The sequence below is a fragment of the Heterocephalus glaber genome, unplaced genomic scaffold (assembly GCF_053883595.1).
Source record: "Heterocephalus glaber isolate CG9 unplaced genomic scaffold, H.glaber_assembly_v1.0 deba00001442, whole genome shotgun sequence".
NCBI classification, from domain to species: Eukaryota; Metazoa; Chordata; class Mammalia; order Rodentia; family Bathyergidae; genus Heterocephalus; species Heterocephalus glaber.
The window spans coordinates 3429351-3447308 of NW_028258296.1; the positions used below are offsets into that span (position 1 = coordinate 3429351).

The window sequence follows — 17958 nt, forward strand, 5'->3', positions numbered from 1 at the left end:
AAAAATTTAAATACGTAGAACAAGATCAAGTCCCTGTGAATTGCCCACAGTCAAAGCCATTTCCATAAGGTGTCAAACACAACTGGTGACAACATCCACACCTTTCTGCTTGCTAACAAATTCCTCTTTAAAATTAATCCTTGAGGGGCTGGGGATTTAGCTCAGTGGTTCCACTGCCTGCCTCGCAAGCCCAAGGACCCGAGTTTGATCCCCAGTACCAAAAAAAACCTCACAAAAAAATCAATCCTTGATAAGGTCAAAAGAGTTCAAAATATCAGACAGGAAGAATAGGAGATCTTTTTTGAAAAGATCTGCACAGTGTAGTAAATATAGTTAAGAGGGTGTATTGGACATTTCAAAACTGCTAAGAGTAAATTTTAAATGTTCTCACCATGAAAAGTAAGTATTTGAAGTGAGGAAGCATTAATTAGCATGGTTTAATTATTCTACATTGTATTCATAAATCACAATATCACTCTGTACCCCATAAATATATACAATTATAAATAGCCAAAATTATCAATTTGCAGGGGAATAAAAATTAAAATACCAATGTGTTCATGAAACTTGGTACACACAAATTCCTGATTAAATAATTCACCAGGGAAGAAGGGTGACAAGTAAATGTAGTGCAACTGCTGCCTACACTCCTCTCTGGAGGGCCGCAGACGGGTGGCAGAGGCCAGTCGGCCTCCCTCACGTGGGTGAGAAGTCGGTACTTCACACCCGACTGCACCCCGAGCCTATCTGTGAACACGTACACAGCGAACTCTCTTCACACTCCTGCACCATCTTACCACTGGACAGTGAAGTGCACTTGAGTGCAAAGCAACAGTTTTTCTTTCTCAAGGAATAGAGAATATGATAGTTCTACATTAACATATAAAACTGTAATTACCAAATCTTTATGCAAGAACTATAAAGCACAGTAATGTACAAGAATATTTCCCAAGATAGAGCTGGGATTCCACAGAAATAATTAGCAACATTTACTTTTACACTGAGCCTTCTTCAGTAGTGAGATTAGGAGGTTTCAAAGTTCCTGCAGTTTACTATAACACAAATATTTTAGGTTAGGGCAGCTTCTCTTCTCCCGAGTTCAAAGACCCTGTGATACCAAAGTGACATCCTGTTGAAGCGCAGTGTCAGGTACAAAGTGGAGGTGCACTTCCTGGCAGCTACCGGAAATGGGGAATGAGCAAAGACATTTTAACAGAGGCACTGCTATACCCACCAAACATCGACCACGCCACCAAGCAGACAAATCCCCAAATGCGAACTCTGGGTAACTCCCTTCTCCATCAGCACATCAGGTTGCCCACTTGAAAAATGGAAGAGGTGAACTGGGTGAGCTGAGGTCTCTCCCAAGTCTCAAATGCTACCTTGCTGGACACTCTATGAGCTAAGCTCAGAAACCGAGAGGGGAAAAATGAGAATTCTGGCATGTACCTGCCTGGACTCGCGCTGTAAGGACCCATCTCAGTGCTGAATGCCCAGCAAACCCCCAGGCCAGGGAAAGCAAGATTACACCTTGAAAAACAAGTCCAAATACAGTCAGAAGGCTCAGCTGGCCAGGTTAAACATTTGTCCGAATCTGGGGCAAGAAGTCTCACACTGGACACACCTCTCCTCTCAGGGTGAGATTGTATAGGTAGTAGAGGATGAGGTCAGACCCAGGACAATCGGGGTTACATGTGGCTCAGCTTCCAGAAAAACAAGCTATCTCTGGAATGGTGACAACTCTACCAAATTCCCAAAGCAATAAGAGCTAAGATACTGTGGGAAACTCCGAGGTTCCAGAGGGCTTTTGAGCACGCTCCTACATCTTATTAGCATCTGAGTTATGTACTGGTTTAATCACACATGTATAAATGAAGACCCTTTTCAAGAAGGGCCCATCCCATATATAAGCTCCACTGCTGACCACATGCTCTGTGCTAACGATCTCTGACTCACTTCCAAGTCTGTCTGATGACCAACTATGCCTCTATAAAAGGCAGGAGACTGTAGCTATGGAAACACCAAGTGTCTGTGTGAGCCAAGGAGACAATGACACTGAGCGAAGTCCACTATATGGAAGAGAAGGTGCACGCTCATCACAAGAAAAAACCACATCTCTGCAGCCAGACATCTAATCCCTGATCAAAACATTGCTCCCTAAGAGCACTGACCCCCAGGTTAGGTTATCGTTTAGGCAGTGTGCCCGGTACTTCTTACCTACAGCTTTTAGTTTTAGTAAGAAATGTATCTTTATCATGACCTAGTACATACATACATGCTACACATCTCAAAGGCTCTGAAAACCAGTGTGCTTAGGATACCCATACAGGCTGATGTTATCTACTCTTTCCTGTTTCTTCTTCAGCTCTGGTCACAGCCCACTATGCTCAGCTCGTTACCATGATTCGCCCTGCCGGACGTGGACACTGCTCTCCCTTCCTCGCCACACAGTGGCAGAGCAGGGTGATCAAATTCACCTGGAACTGAACTCCAAACACTGAGGAAGCCCCTTCTCAGAACAGGCAAATGCAAAAGTTACAAACTACAAAAATGACTGCAATGCTCACGAGGTGGCTCAAGCGCAGGAGGAAAGTGGATGGGCCCTGCTGTTTCCCGTACCTCATGCGGTAGTGGAGCCGGAGAGACATCTTGTCGTCGACGGTGATGACACGGTTGGGTGCGTACCAGAGCTTGGTGTTCTCATCGTACAGGGCGAAGAGGTTGTGACACAGAGGAGAGATACCTGGGGGTGAGGGAGGGGACAGAGTTCAGGGAGATAATCCCAGCGCCACCCCTTCACCCTGAGAGCATCCAGGTGACTCAGATCCTTTTGGGGAAACGCAAGTTCCAACCAAGTTCAGTCAGGTAGTTTTAGTCACAGCACCAAGAACCACGATTCCCAGGAGATGCATGCAGTTCTTGGCAAACCATACTGAGGTCGCTGAGAAAGAAAAGTTGATGTTTCTCATCATAAGTGGCTGTGACAGTCTCACCAAAAGGCCACATGAGGGGCTCACAGACCCCGCCCGGAGCATACCGTGCTAGTCACAAGCTGAGACATTCTCGGAGTTTGGGAACGGCTCGCTGTTTCCTACAAAACATGTTTAAACAATCTAGGGCTGCAAATATGCATTAAACATGCAAAGAAGTTCCTGGCAGTTGTGCACAAAATGTGTGTTAGAATAAATAATAACCAGAGTGATTCTGTCAGTGATTAACATCTATTGCTATTAATAATAAATGCACTTCTTAAGTGCTCTGTACTGTTACCATAAATGTTTTATCCGACCAGCGAGAAGATGTACGGTTAACCAAACTGGCCGACCATGCTTTGCTCCCCACCACAAGCTGCGTCCTGCAACACTGAGCATGCTGGGAAAGGTCAGGGGCTGAGAGAGCCGCTTGCTTCCGCGCTCACAACTAAAGCTGAAGACCTGTGATGTCGGCACACATGGGGGGACGAGCACCAAGAACTGCACCTCACTGATCCTCCAGGTCCGGCCAGGCCTCAGGCTAAGCCCGGGAACTTCGATGGCCCTGAAGTGTGGGGGACAGGGAGGTAACTAACTGACACTCGCTTCCCAAATCAGGCCCCGGAAGCCGGGTGGCACTGACAGGGTCCCCCCTGCCCCGCCCAGCTGGGCAGGACTCTCCCGGGCAGCTGCAGGAGCCTTGGCGTTTCCAAGCACTGTCCTGACACAAGCCAGCTCTCAAGAAAGGAGGAAGCTGTGCTCCTCTTCAGCAGAAGGTGCTGTGCCTCAGACAGCACTTCCCCTAGGGAGCCAAGGCCAATGAACATGGGGTCCAGTTCTTTAGGGCTGTTTCAGGTGGTGTTTGCGGCTGGCCTGGACACCTGGCCTTGCTGTATACACATCCACACTTGAATGCACGCATCCTAATCGAAGCATGATTTTTATGCAATCACGGAACTGTCTGTAATTCTACCACAGGTCTGGTTCTAACAACTTCACCTACTCATAACTAACTACCCACCAATAGGAAGATTGAAGTACTGAATACCAACAGCACTAATATTTGCTGAGGGCTACATTACATTATATTTACTATCTCTTAATCCTCCTGATACTCAGTGAGGTAAGTATGATTTCTGGGGGGGGGGGTTGTTTTTTGGGGACAGGGTCTTGCTGTGTAGTTCAGACAGGTCTTGAACCCACTATGTAGCCTAGGCTGACCTGGAACTCGCAGTGATCCTCCTGCCTCAGCCTGAGAGCTGAGATGACAGGCGTGCCTACCACGTCCAGTTCTGCCATCTCAGAGAAGCGGCCTCCTGAGACACACTCCAGCCAAGGCTCCCCAGCTACAGTAGCCCATGTAGTAACATGCAGGGCTGAGACCCAAACCCAGACAAGGGGACAGAGCAGTGAGAACTAAAGGCACCGGCTTCACCACAGGTAGGTGACAGCGGGGCAGAAACCCAGACTGCACCAAAACATGACCTGCACTGATCACAGTGAGGGTTCTAAATTCTGCGGCACTCAGCAGTCACGATTTTCAACACTAATAAACGTTTGTAAGACCTGCTCCCCGCCTGGAGCCCAGGCCGAGGGACTGACACCCCAGGGACTCCCTCGAGCCTGGGGCCACAGGAGACCCAGGATGGTGTCCGGCTCTGCCCAGAGCCCTCGCCCCGCGACCGTAGGTCCTTGGTCCCCCAAAAGCGGAGCCCCACAGTTCCGCAAAGGTGATGCTCACAAACAACCCGAGTGAGGCTGGTGCCTGAGGTGCTGATGCAGGGGCCCGGAACAAGCACTACAAGCAAAAAGCGCACACACCCCAGAAGCACTCATTCCATGTAGCAGCTCTGCTGACAGCAAGTACACTCAACACGAGCACGCTGGCAGTGACTGAGTCCCACTGCTGGGCAGCTCTGCAGCGCCGATGGTGCGAGTGTCATGGACCCATGGAGCATGGCAGGCCCAGGAGTGGTACCAGCCACCGAGGGGACCGCCACGCAAGTGCCACCAGTGGTTCCGGCTGGCAGGCACATTCACAGCCGCCGTCTAGGGCTGTTGTTCACGTTGCTGTCTCCTCACAGTGACTTCAAAATACGAGTGCATTTCTCCACTCAGCCAGCCCACTTGATCCAGGCCGCGGTTAGCGACCAGGAGCCTAGGGCACGCTTCCCTTCCGCTGGGCTCTGCTGCATAGGCAGCTCGGGCAGGAAGACACGTCAAGAAGAAAAGCGTTTCCAGGCCAGCTGCGTTACTAACAGGCAGGCGAAGCTCAAAAGGACCACAGCGCCCCACAAGGGGTCCCAATGACTCAGGAAGGTGTGAGCCCGCGACTTCATCACCACCAAACAGCGTTCTTGAAGCGCCATACACATAAGACAAAGTAAACCTGTTCTAGGTGAATCGAGGAAGTTGCACAGCCATCACCACCACCCATGGGGACTCGACCTGGGCTAAGTTCCTGAGCTCTGATGGCTCAGCTATACCTGTCACTTAAAAGGAGGCAGGAATCAGCCACCAGGGCCTGGTCTGAGGAATGACAAGGGGAATTTGGCCAGGTACCCAGGTCCCTCACAGGGCGAGCGGCCGGCACCGCTCCGCCTGTCTTCCCCAAGCATCAGCGCGGCAGCGGGGGGGGGGGGGGGGGGGGGTGAGGGACGCAGCGTGTGCGCACTGTGGTGCTCTGCTGCGCTCGTACCCTGCAGGCCACTGCGCAGTGCTGCCGCTGTTCCCATCACACGGCATGGGACGAGGCCGGAGCCCCTGGGGCCAGGCTGACAGACACAGGCAGGAGGCAGGCAGTGGTGAGTGGGCGGCAGCTGCTGCTCAGGAGGGCGGGCAGGGCCGGTACTCACAGCACTCCTGCGCCGCCTGGATGCACAGCTCCTCCGCTGTGTACTCTCCTGTGCCCAGCCGGAGGGGGCCCCGGTCCGGCAGGTAGAAGGTCACCTCCACCCCTGGCTTGGGCGCCACCTGGTTCACCTCGGCCTTCTTGGAGCTCCTCATTTTAGCACAGAACGCCATGGCACTGCAGTCCTCTTTTATATTTAGATACTGCAGGAGGAAAGTGAGACAGCAGAGTCACCCCGTGGGGCAGAAGTTCCCGGGACAGAGGAGAGTGCCAGGAAGGTGAGCGGGAGGAAGTCCTTGGCGCTGGCTAAGTCCTGCTTCTGTTCCTTCCCTTGCTGAAAATCACGTGAGAGAAAACATGGGAGGCGGTAATTATGTATTCTAATTAACCGAAGTCAAAAATCAGAATAGAGCCGGGGACTTGGCTCAGTGGTTCGCCGCCTGCTGTGCAAGCGCAAGGACCCGAGTTCCATCCCCGGTACCAAAAAAAAAAAAAATCAGAATAGAGAGAGCCGGTCTCAACTTAGTTTCTCTATGCGCACAGGTGTAGCTGAAAAAATGTGGCCTATTCTGGAAGCGATGGTGTGGGAGGATTCATCGGGATCACTAGCTGCCTCCGATGCTGGGCAGGCGACCTCTACATGCAGACCCAGGGCAGAGCGCAGCAGGCTACAACCCGCCTGTCCCACACTGCACGGCGGGTGCGGGTGCAGGAGCTGCATCTTCTCGGCTGTCTTCAGACCATGAGCCGGGGCACACAGCGACACTGACACCTGTCCCTGAAGCACACGGAAGGGCCTGAACCCCGGACGAGCCATGTCCGTCACCACAAGCAAGCAGGAGGCCAGGCAGCCCCTCAGTATGGGAGCACAGACAGGCACTGCTGGGGAAGAGCTTGAGAGGGGGCGGGGGGCCAGGGTGACAAAGCAGGGCCCGCCCCTGGCCACCCACGTCCCTCCTTCCCCTCACCCCAACTCCGCTGGCCCCGACCAGTTTTCCTGTCCTCAGCCTACCGCTCTCTTCCCCAGAACAAACCCATGCTCTCTCCCCGGTGTGCGCTCAGAGCCCCCGCCCCCTGCTATCTGCAGGCCCGGGGCTGGGCTCATCTGCCACTCCCAGCGTCACCCACTCAGTGTCCATGTCCTCGGCCCCACGGCCGCCTCGCCCACTCCCACCCTGCCTCACTCGATTCCTCTGGGAACATCTTCCCACTCACCCTTCTCGAAAACCTCAGGCTGGCAGCGCCTCTGCAGGAAGCCGCCCTGACCCTCAGCCCTGTCCCGGGGGCACCTCCCTGTGCTCAGCTCCTTGCCCACCTCTTGGGGCTCTGTCCTCGCACACATTCCTGGCCGGCTCCCCAAGATAAGGCCCGCTCACTCTCCACCGACCCAGGAACAGTCCCCACGAGGAAGGTCTCGAGGGGCAGACAAAAGTCACAGTCCTCTGCGGGGTCCTCAGTGGCCGAAAGGGGACCACGAGCACACAGGCTTCGCTGCTACAAAATGCAGCGCATCCCACTTTGACGGCTGAATCTCCAAACGACCCCGAAAGCCAGAATCTTCAGGAAATCGGGCCAACACTGAGCTCTCAGGCACCTGGAAGTTCAGGGCAGCAAGCGAGACAGCACTAATACCTCACCTGTGTCCCTCACTGGAAGTCCAGATGGCAAACAGCAGCTACAGCTGCTTCCTACAGCAAGGCACCTTTGTCCACAGAGACTCCACAGGCCTGCATTAGAAGTCAAAGGCAGCTCTCACCCCAGCCCCAGGGGAGGGCACAGGCAGGCAGTTACACACAAACAAGATGCAGAAAAAATAGAACCCATGATGTCCACTGGGAGTGGGCCCTCCAACCAGGGTGTGTCCACAGCGGTTCCAAAGGGTGCCAGAAAGCTGTGTGTGTCCACACTGAAAGATGTACCTGGCACCCCGCAAAGTGAGAGAAGTGAAATCTGGACAGCATGGTCCTCCGGCTATGCAAATGCATACATACGCCTGCAGGAACATTCGGGAAACTGGACACAGCACTGAGTATCCAGCCATGATTCTAAGGGAACTTCAGTCTTCACTCTGTATTTCCTGTACTTGTGCACTCCCGAGATTTGTTTTTAAACCAGCAAATTTAATATAGCAATGAATATAATACAGATTTTTAAAAATTAAAGGTGACAGCATAGATGGTCCAAGAGTTCTATTATTCTTTTAAAAGCTAGATATTTTCCTTTAAGAAGATGCAAATCTACATACCTGCATTTACTCGGCTGTCCAATGTCCCCCAAAAAGCAAACTGGATTTTCTTCTCTAGTTTCCAAAGCCCATTCAGAGCTGAGCTAAAGACAAAAACAAGGAAATAAATCAGCTTAGAGGTAAGTGGATTTGAAAATAAGAGGACATTTTCGTTAAGGAACTAACCCAAATCTGAACAGGAAAGAAAAGGCATTTGGGAGAAAGAAGAGTAAAAAAGAAAACAAAACAACTGACACAGACGTTAAGAGGACAGAGATACACCTTTGGGTGCAATCATCAAACACAGATCCCACTGTGCTGTTCTGCGGGAGGCCAGGGACACCTGCTTCCTGGCACAGGCACCCAGTCCGGAGCAAGCGAGGACTGTGCACCTGTCCGTCATCAGCCTCTCCTGACACCGCAGACAGTCAGAGCTGCCACGTGTGTGCTTTTATTTTCCATTTGTCTCCTGTGGAACAATCTCTCAATGCAGTCTACATGCACACACACCCCACTGTTATTTAACAACCTTTCTTACTGCTTCCCAGGAGCTCTTTACCAGTACGATCAAACTGTTTCTGCAAAGAAGACCTGCCAACCCTACTGAGTAGGCTAAAACTGGGTCCCAGGTTAGTACTGATTATTATCCCCGGTTTTAGGAAGAGTCCAGCCCAGGCATCACATGCAGCAGAGGGGAGGGGGCGAGACAACGGCAAGGTTCTCTGAGGCTGGCCTCAGGCAGGGTGGGAAGCGCCCCAGGAAAACAGAGTGCCGGCCCCAGTGGACCTCTGGCCACCATGGTGCAGAGGGCTGCTCCGCTCCCAGAAGGCTTTCTGCGGGGAGACCCTTCAGCAAAAGGAAGGACAGCGGGCCAGGCAGGAGGCGCAAATACAAATTTGAATATGACGACTTTGATTTGGCTATTTTGATATGAGCAATTTTTAACAAGATTCACAGAACAAATCATTACATCATTAGCCTTTTAAACATTAATCAATTATTTTAATTATGTGAATCTACCCTGCCTTGTATTAAAACAGCAATTTGGTATTTGTTAAATGCTAATGTCTTGCTGTGGCTCGAAAGCTGGCTTGTAATACCTCATTAGGAGAGTCTTCCATTCGACTAGTATTTTTGAGTAGCTGTCCATGTCAGAACCTGAGCTAGCTGCGGTGACCACCATAAAGAAAAAGAGCAAGACAGTCCCTGCCTACATGCAACTTGGTCTACAGGACAGTGGAGTCAGAAAGGCATAGACAAAGCTCATTAGGAAGAGCGCCAGGAGAGAGCCTTCAGTGGGCAGTGTGGTCAGTGGGGCTCAGGGACGACAGCTGTCCTCAGAAGGGTGTGCAGGTGTGCAGGTGCGCAGGCCCCGTAGAGGGAGGCGCTGGCCTGTCTCCTGCACCTGACTGGGGAGGCCATCTGCACTGCTCCTGCTCCACTGGACACAGAGCAGCGCAGCTGAGCACACATTTCCTCGCTGAGAGCAAGTCTGGCCCTTTACCTGCTTGCACCATCAATGAACAGACAGTGGCCAGAGCGCTCCCTGCTCTGGAGCACGACACCAACAAAGAGACGCAAACGGGCTCTCAGAGGAGAAGGGTCTACCTGACCCACCAGGCTTGGGCTCCTCTCGGCAGGGCTATCACAGGAACCTTTCTTACAACCTCCAGAGCCCTTGTATGCACACCACAGACCACGTGTGGCTCACACTCGGGGCCATGGCACTTCTCTAGGCCACACATAAGATCCAAAGGTCAGTCAAAAGCATTAAGCTTCCCCCAGAAGCAAGACCGCATCCGAGGTGTGGCTTCCCCACTCTACCAACACACACAGGGAAATCACGGCGCACCTCATCTGCACACAAGCTCCAGCTCAGCTGGCAGGCCGGGGAAGCGGTATGGATAGTGATGCTCAGCCTTACCACGTTGAGAAAACAAGGTTATCAACAGAATTCTTAGACAGTATACATTTACTATGCTTTTAATGCTGATTTAATAACAAAATCCTTGTTCTCAAAGAACTGGCTTCCTCATGATTAAAAAAAATTTTTAAATACCTCCACAGTCTTTAAAAGACCTGCTAGGCATGGTTCCAAACACATTAAGCCTGGAGCAGCAAATCCGCTGTGTCAGAAAGGACAGTGGTCTTTACTCAGGGTCACAGCTGCCCAATGTCTCCTTCCAAGACGCCCTCGCTCGGCCTCCACCTTGGTCACAACCAGGACGTGCAGAAGCGCACATACAGTGTCACGTGGAGGGGATAGGACGAGGGGACCACACCTGCAATGAAGCATCACCGGCGCAGGCTCCGTTGCAGGCCTGACAGACACCCAGCAAGCGCAGCTGGGACCAGCTCGTCTCATCTCCGAGCCTCAGTTTCCCCACTCGCTCCCTTGGAGGGAATCCCTTCCGAAGGGCCGGCGGGGGTTCTGGGAGCTCGCAAAGTCCTCCTCGAGACCTTGTGGAAGCAATGCGCAGACTGCACGGCACAGGACGACCGGGCTGCAAGAGCAAGCAGACAGAGGAACAGGACGGCGCGGGCGCCTCAGGAAAGGGGTCTGAGCTCAGCCTGGCTGTGCCCCAGCACGCAGCTCCCCAGACTCACAGCAGGCAGAGTCGGCACCCACCAGGCATCAGGGTCTCGGGCCAATCGGTGAGCACGCTGTCGAGAGCTCAGTGAGTTGGCGCACAGACAGTGCCCGCCAGTTACCGTGCGGGAGGCACGCCCATCCTGGGCCTGAGCACAGCTTCGGTGCAGCTGCCTGCAGTCTCATGGAACACAGCTCTGGAAAGGAGAAGGGGCCAAGCAGCGCGCACCTCCAATGCCTCATCACGGAGCCAGCCACTGCACTCAGCTCTCATAGACCAGTGTGTGTGCTGGAGTCACACACGACTCCTGGCTCCAAGGGGAAGCAACACCCTAAACACCCCATTGCCAAAACCTGCCTCCCTGGCTTCCCAGGACTCTCACGGCCCAACACTCAGCTGCAGACCGACCCCCTCCGTGTCCTCTGCTCCAGAGCCCGAGAACGGTCATCTAGCACCACTCTCGGGCGGCTCCCAGGATGCAGATGCTACTGCCCGGCACCGGCCCAGCGCAGGCCTAGCTCCCCACGCCGAGGGGCCGGCCAGCTTGCTGCTCTCTCAGCTACAGCGTCTCGGTGTCACACTCAGACAGCCACAGCGGTCGGTGCCTTGGATCAACAGACCCTGCGGCTTCTGAGACCCAGGACCCATTCTGATAAACCACCGCGGGATACTGGAAAGCTGCTGGCCTGCAGCCAGGACGGCATATCAGAAATACAAAAATCTGCTGCTCTGTCCTGTCAGCAAGTCAGAATTGCGGCTTTCCTCTCCGCCACCCGTCACACAGTCAGTCGTGCCTAACTGCAGCCTCAATTCCAGGAACAGCCCAGATGGGCCACTGCACTTACTCTGCCCTTCAGGGGTGCTCAAACGATCAATGCCAACTCGCTGCTTCAGGGCTCTCTGCCTGGCTCCCTAGCCTGCCTCGCTGGAGGCAACTTCTGCTCAAGGCAAACGCAGTCCTTTGCTTAAAGTCAATATGCAAATTCCTAAAAGCCCCACTGCATCAAGATACTCTGCTGCTTTCTTCTTTTTTCCTCCTTTAAACTAATTACTAACAATCCATCCAGAATGCCATTAAAGAGCACAGGGTAGAGATTTAGTGAAGCCATCCACGTGTCCTTCCCTGGGATCTAAAATGTGGCAGCAGGAGGGGCCACCAAGAAGGGCATGGAGAGACATCTTCACAGGAGACACTCCTCGAAGTGCTCACTCCTAAAGTATCCACGCAGCGCCTGGTTTATCACCACAGAGCCTTGCGTCCACAGCAGTTACCTCGTACAGAGGGCCGCTGCATCTATAACCACAGGAGTCTCACAGCCCCTCATCTGAGAAGACCTGCTTCAGAGGCTCCCATGGCCAGCCGGCCAGTGAGTGGATAGCCTGGGTCTGGAACACACTTCCTGCTCGGCCTCATCCTTCTCCCCGCTTACTGTGCTGCGCTGGCCAAGGTGAAGGCCTCGGGCACCAAGACCTAGCAGAGCACAAACACACATGATCCCGCTGAAGCCTCGAGTTCCTGCCGGCTGGCAAGGCCAGTGCAAGGCCAGCAGCTGTGTGCGGGCTGCCGAGACAGGAAGACCTTCAAGGGCCAAGAAGGCAAGAGCGCGAGGCTCGGCGGGTACGGCCCTTGGGGAACCTGGTCCCAGCGTGAAGGGAGGAAGGAACTCAGCGGAGAGGAAGGTGCCACTGTGCTGGGGAAGGGCGGGGAGGAAGATCTCGAGGACAGGTGTGCAGGGCGGCCCACAGGCCAGGAGTGGAGCAGGAAGAACGAGGACACTGGAGGCCGGTGGGCAGGCGCACCTGAGGCCAGAGCCTCATGGCTTCCTCTGGCGGGCAGGAAGGCGCGTCGCAAGTCAGAGCGCCCCGGGTTCCGGCCAGCACTGTCAGGACCCTGGCCTGGAGCAGCCCCCACAGCCCCCTGAGCTGGACCCTGCAGAAAGACATACTGCGTGATCTGTCAGGCTCCTTACAGAACGAGGGCAGTCAGGAGCCTCTCGGTTCTCACGCCACTTACCTACTGTGCACCCTCAGGTGAGTTTCCCAACCTCTCTGAGTTTCTGTTTCCAAGGTGAAATGGTAATGACAAAGGTAGTTACTTCACAGGGTTTGTTGTGGTGACTCACGATTTCCCAAACCTCATACTCCGTAAAACCTAACACCTTCTAGGAGTTCAATGTTCTGTGAGTTCACTGAAGGCTTTTAAAAACCTTTAGATTAAAACAAAACAAACCCTTACAAACATCTGAAACTACATTGTCAGCCTAACACCATTCATCTCAGTAATTTTATTTCCAAAAGGTCATGACACAAAGAGATAGACTCCCCTGCTGACAAGTCACCTGAAAAAGCATGGCGGCAACCTCGATTTAAATAAAGGAATTTCTGGGAAACATCTGAACCTGCCACCCCTTCTGGTTTGTGCAGGTCTGTCTGTGGCACATCCACCCACTGCTGCCCTTCCAGTGCCCAGCAATCGTCCAGCCTGACTCCTCTACCGCTCAGCCTCCCAGGAGCTTTGTGTGCCAACGAGAAGACAGCTCTGCCGACTGCAGGTACAGGCAAGCTTAAGAGAAAGACAGGAGGACACGGGACAGTCAGACAAGTACAGCCCTGCTCCTGCAGCCACCACTGGCCAGCAGCTGCCACCACAGCTGGACTCGACCCTGCTGCGTCCCGGCCTGGACCGCTCCACCGACACAGCCCGCACTGAGTGCAGCTCATCCCCCACCTTCAACTCCCACAGCTGCCACGGGCCATCGCTCCAGGGATAAAGGGGATCAGGCACAGATGACCAGTGGTCAGCGTCCACTCCATCTACGCCATTGCCTCCAGACTTGAGTGCAGCTGGCTAAGAAAGCAAAGCTAAGAAAACTTCAAAAGAAATGTCTCCCTACCCCATCCCTACACTCTCCCTCAACCAAGAGACTATAATCATTTTTAGGGTTACCTCTCAAGCAGTCCCTGCCAACAAAGGCTCTGCCGAGTGCGTGTGCATGTGCGTATCCTTGTGTGAGTGCACAGGTGCCTGGGAGCTGAGCTTGACGCAAGTCCTCCTCCCAGGACTCCAGCCCAGCCCGGGGCTCAGCCCAGCGTCCGAGGTTGAGCACCATCTCCCCACTGCTGCTCACGGCGCCCTGGTCAGCACCCCCTTCCCATCTCTCCGGACCCCCAGTGCACATGTCCACGCATCAAATACGAGTCTCACAGAAAGATATTCGTCCTTCCTGGGTGCAGTTCACTCTCTTCTATTCTATACTATTTTCTTCTAATTAATGTGTCTTTAAATGCTAAACAAGACTCATAAAACAGACTTCACAGCCCAGTAACAAACACAGGACCACAGTTTGAAAAACACTGGTTTGGGGCCTGGGATTTAGCTCAGTGGTTTCACCGCCTGCCCTGCAAGTGCAAGGACCCGAGTTCAAACCCCAGTACCGAAAAAAAAAAAAGAAAAGAAAAACACTGGTTTAAAACACTTAGCAAAACAACCGGTAATAACACTGACGTTATGTTCACTGGTTTTATTCACTGTGCACACCTTCCCCAGCCAAACTCAAAACAGGAGAAGTATTTCTTCTGGGACTCTGATTCCAGAAGATCCTGCCTCCTCTCCCACAACTCAACTCATAGCTTGAGGCCTCTGGACACAGATCTGCCACGCAATGCCTCTCTGGGTCTTCACTGCACAACAGGCTTCTCCTCCCAGATCCACAGAATGGTGCCACAGAGACCCAGAGAACACAAGGCCATGCTATAAACTCTGCCAGTATCTGCTCCACTTCCTCTGATTCATCCCCAGCCCCAAGTCTCTACCTTTATGATCACATCCTCCAGTGCTCCTTCACAGAGACTGAAGAGCTCAAATCCCAGCTGTTTACTTTGCCAGTGCAACATTCCTAGTGTCAACCATGAAAATCGCTGCAGAGTGGAGACCAGAATGTCTGTGCCCACCCCTGGGGCCGATGGGCGGGGCACTGAGGCTGGGGCTCGGATCGCGGGGGTGTGAGTCAGGCTGGCAGTCAGCAGCTGGAGGGGAGCAGGAAGTCACCCTTCTCCCTTTGCACTCTGTACACAGGAAGCTGGCGCCCTGGGAGCCACTGTCACACCCCAAGACCCACAAAGCCCCCCGGGTGTCTGAACCCACAGCTCCCTCCTCACAGCGATGGCCAGACGTCAGCCAACACCTGCATTCAGCTGACTGGCATCCACTTCACTCGCTGCACCCAACACTGGAGCAGCAAGGCCTGCTCTTCCATCCCTCTTAATTTCTTTTTCTTGCCAGGAGGGAGGAGATGACAGAGCTGCAGAGCTCCTCTTGTCTCTCCTTGCTAGGGAATAAAGTGTAGAAAGAAGGCAGAAGGATGATTTGCTGAGACTACTTAAAAATTAGCAGGGCAGATGTCACCGTAGGTAGGACATAAATGACAAATGGGTCAAACGTGAAGTGGACGAAGTGGATGTCACCAAGTGAGAACAACAAACATGAACTCGTCCCGAAAAGCCTGTGATGCCAGCTTAGCGGGAGGGAAGAACAGAAGAAAGGATGGACTCCAAAGGAGAGACAGTGCCCCACAGCATGCGCACGAGGTGGGGAATCGGACTGCCAACTCTGACAGCCACCCCAGGGAGGGAGGCACAACAGCAAGCTTGGGAGGGAGGGGCGAGTGGGCAGGGCAGGTGCAGGGAGAGCCTGAGGGCGGAGCTAAAACTGCAGGTCCGCAAGGACTTCAGCCTGGCGGAGGAGCCCAGTGAGGTAACTTTCTGTGACTCCCTATCTGCAGGCCAGGACAACGTCCTAAACGGTGGGAAAAGACAGATAAGGTGGACAGACCAGAGCAAGAGTGTCCAGCAGGAAACGCTGGAGCGCTGTGGAGGAGCTGGGCCAGGAGAACAGGAGCGGACTGCAGAGAACGTGCACTTCAGGGACAGGCCAGGAAGGAAGCACAGACTTCGGAGAGTAGGCAGCGGGCGGAGCACGTGCAGAGCCAGGGCAGAGCTGGCCGGGCGCCCACACACGCCCACCCAAGCCAGGGCTGTCCCTGGGGGAGGCCCCTCCTGCTTCATGGGAATTCCTCAGAATGCCAGGCAGGCACAGGACTCGGGAAAGGCAACTGCAATGAAGTCACTGCAGCACCTCATCCTGGGGGACACATGGGCTCCTCACACGGGGCTTCCTCCTCCAGGGACCCGGCCCTGCCACCCTGGGCAAGGCTCCGGGCCAAGAGCCTCGGTCACAGCTGTGAACACCCACATGAGGGCCACAGCCCCCTCAGCACGCGCACACAGACTTCTCCAAAACCGAAATGAGAAGCTCGAGTTTGCTGCGAAGCGAGATGAAAATGAGTCAGGAAACCTTCCCAGCACTGTCCTGAGGCGGAGGGCCAGCTGGCAGGGCTCAGCACTGGGGATGACGTCCTGCAGCCTGCAGCCGGTGACTCATCCTCACTGAGCCTCAGGCAGGCACAGTCACCCGGAACTATTTCTGTCCTCCCAGGATGGGGGGGAGGGGGGCCCGGCGCAGCTCGGGGCCAGGAGACCCTTCGCTCCTCACGAGATGTACCCACAGCCTGGCCCCGAGCCCTGCACAGTGGAGGGTCATGGGACGGGATTCATCTACCGGGGGCACTCAGACCCGACCCCACCCACCCACTCAGGCCTCTGCACTGCAGTGTCTGCTCAGCGTCCTTTCTGCAAGACAGGGGCAGAGCCGAGGGAGGGAAATGCCATCGGAGACGCGCAACATGGGCCCTCAGAAGCCATCGGCCCCTATCGAGCTCCAGCCAGGCCCCTAGCACTCCCCAGTCTGGCCCAGGGCACCGCTGTGGGCACAGACCCAGGCCTCAGATCTGCACGGCTCACACAGAAAAGAAATTCAGAGGGCAGCTGCGCCTTTAACCTCTCTCCAAAAGAATGCTAAGAAAGCAAAGTCAGCGAAATGGCTTGGGTCCAGTGATTAATCAATAAATACAATTATATGCTGCCTACATTTTACAAAGCACTTTCAATACCTGATCTGAATCCTCACAGTAGTTTAAGTATCTTTTTTATTTTACTCATAACCAAATCAAGGCTTAAAAATAGTGACTTATGAAAGGCCGCATGTACTGATTAACTAGGATTCAAATCTAAGTTGTTAGGAGGCAAAGGAAATGGAAACAACTGAAGAGAAAAGAACAAAGGAGCATGGTGAAAAGGTGGTACTTTGCTAAATTAAAATGTGTTTTGTCTTTCTAATGTAAAGCTGGTACTGTAGTTGTTTTTAAATGTAAATACAAGCTCACATTAGGTAGAAGAATAAATTACTGCCACCTTTAAACGATAGGTGTTATTTAGACTCATAACAAGTATCCACGTGCAGCACTACAGCAAAAGTTCACTGGGTATAGTAGTAATGCCTATAATCCAAGCTACTTAGGAGGCTGAGACAGGAAGATCCCAAACTCAAGGTAAGATGGAGCAATTTGGTGAGGCTGCAGCTGGGGGATGTAGCACAGTGGTGAAGTACCCTGGGTTCAATTCCCAGTACTGAAAAAGGAAGGTGGGGAAGAAGAAACAGAGGGAGACAGACATACACAGGCAGAAGTTCTGCTCGCTACTCTGCAGACAGTCACTACTGTATCACGTTTGCAGTACAGCTTTCCTTGAGGGCAACTGGACCCCATGTGCTAATGTGGACTTAAAACTCCAAATGTTCTGACACAGTATAGTCCAGTCCAGTCAGAAAAGCCCATCGGGCAGACCTGGGGGAGAGTAAGGAGCAGACACGAATTTCACGATGAGACACAGGAGGCAGGCTGGGGTCCACGCTGCAGGTGGCAAGGTCTCGGCGTCGGTCACAGGGACAGAGTCCCGACACATCCATCTGGGCATAGTGATGCATTCCAACTGTTTGTTGTGTGTGTGGTGCCGGGGACTGGACCCAGCCTCAGGCATGCTAGGCAAGTGCTCTGCCACCCACCTCTACCTTTCTGTCTACTTCCCTCCCACATGGCAGCAACAGTCCTGGGAAAAGTCCCAGTCCCTCTCCCTGGCCAACTGACAGTCTCCACACTGCAGCTCGTCCTATTTCTAAACCACAGATCTGAATATCCGGTGCTCTCTCAGACGCGTCTACTTCCCATCTCTCAGGAACGATGGCTCGCAATGTCCTTGCCATCTGCCTCTCCAAGCTCACCACCGCTGACAAGCTGGAGCCTCTGCAGTCTGCTCTGGGCCTTCGCTGGGTGACCTGCCGGCTGGTAACGGTGGGCACCACTGTGTGTGCCTGTCACCATGCCTCATACGGACCATCTGCCGGCAGTGTTGGAGGTTCCCACCTTG

General features: G+C 53.4%; 1 protein-coding gene across 2 annotated transcripts in view; it reads right to left on the minus strand.

Annotated features, from left to right (window-relative positions):
• Jak1 (Janus kinase 1) overlaps nt 1-17958 on the minus strand; it is a 92556-nt gene that overhangs the window by 25873 nt on the left and 48725 nt on the right. For both annotated transcript variants that reach the window (XM_021255589.2, XM_004841520.3), the window contains exons 2-4: nt 8069-8151; nt 5828-6026; nt 2620-2743 (exon numbers count right to left, since the gene is read on the minus strand). In XM_021255589.2, coding sequence (XP_021111248.1) covers nt 2620-2743; nt 5828-6026; nt 8069-8074 — 329 coding nt within the window. In that variant the 5' untranslated portion in view covers nt 8075-8151. The remainder of the gene's footprint in view (nt 1-2619; nt 2744-5827; nt 6027-8068; nt 8152-17958) is intronic.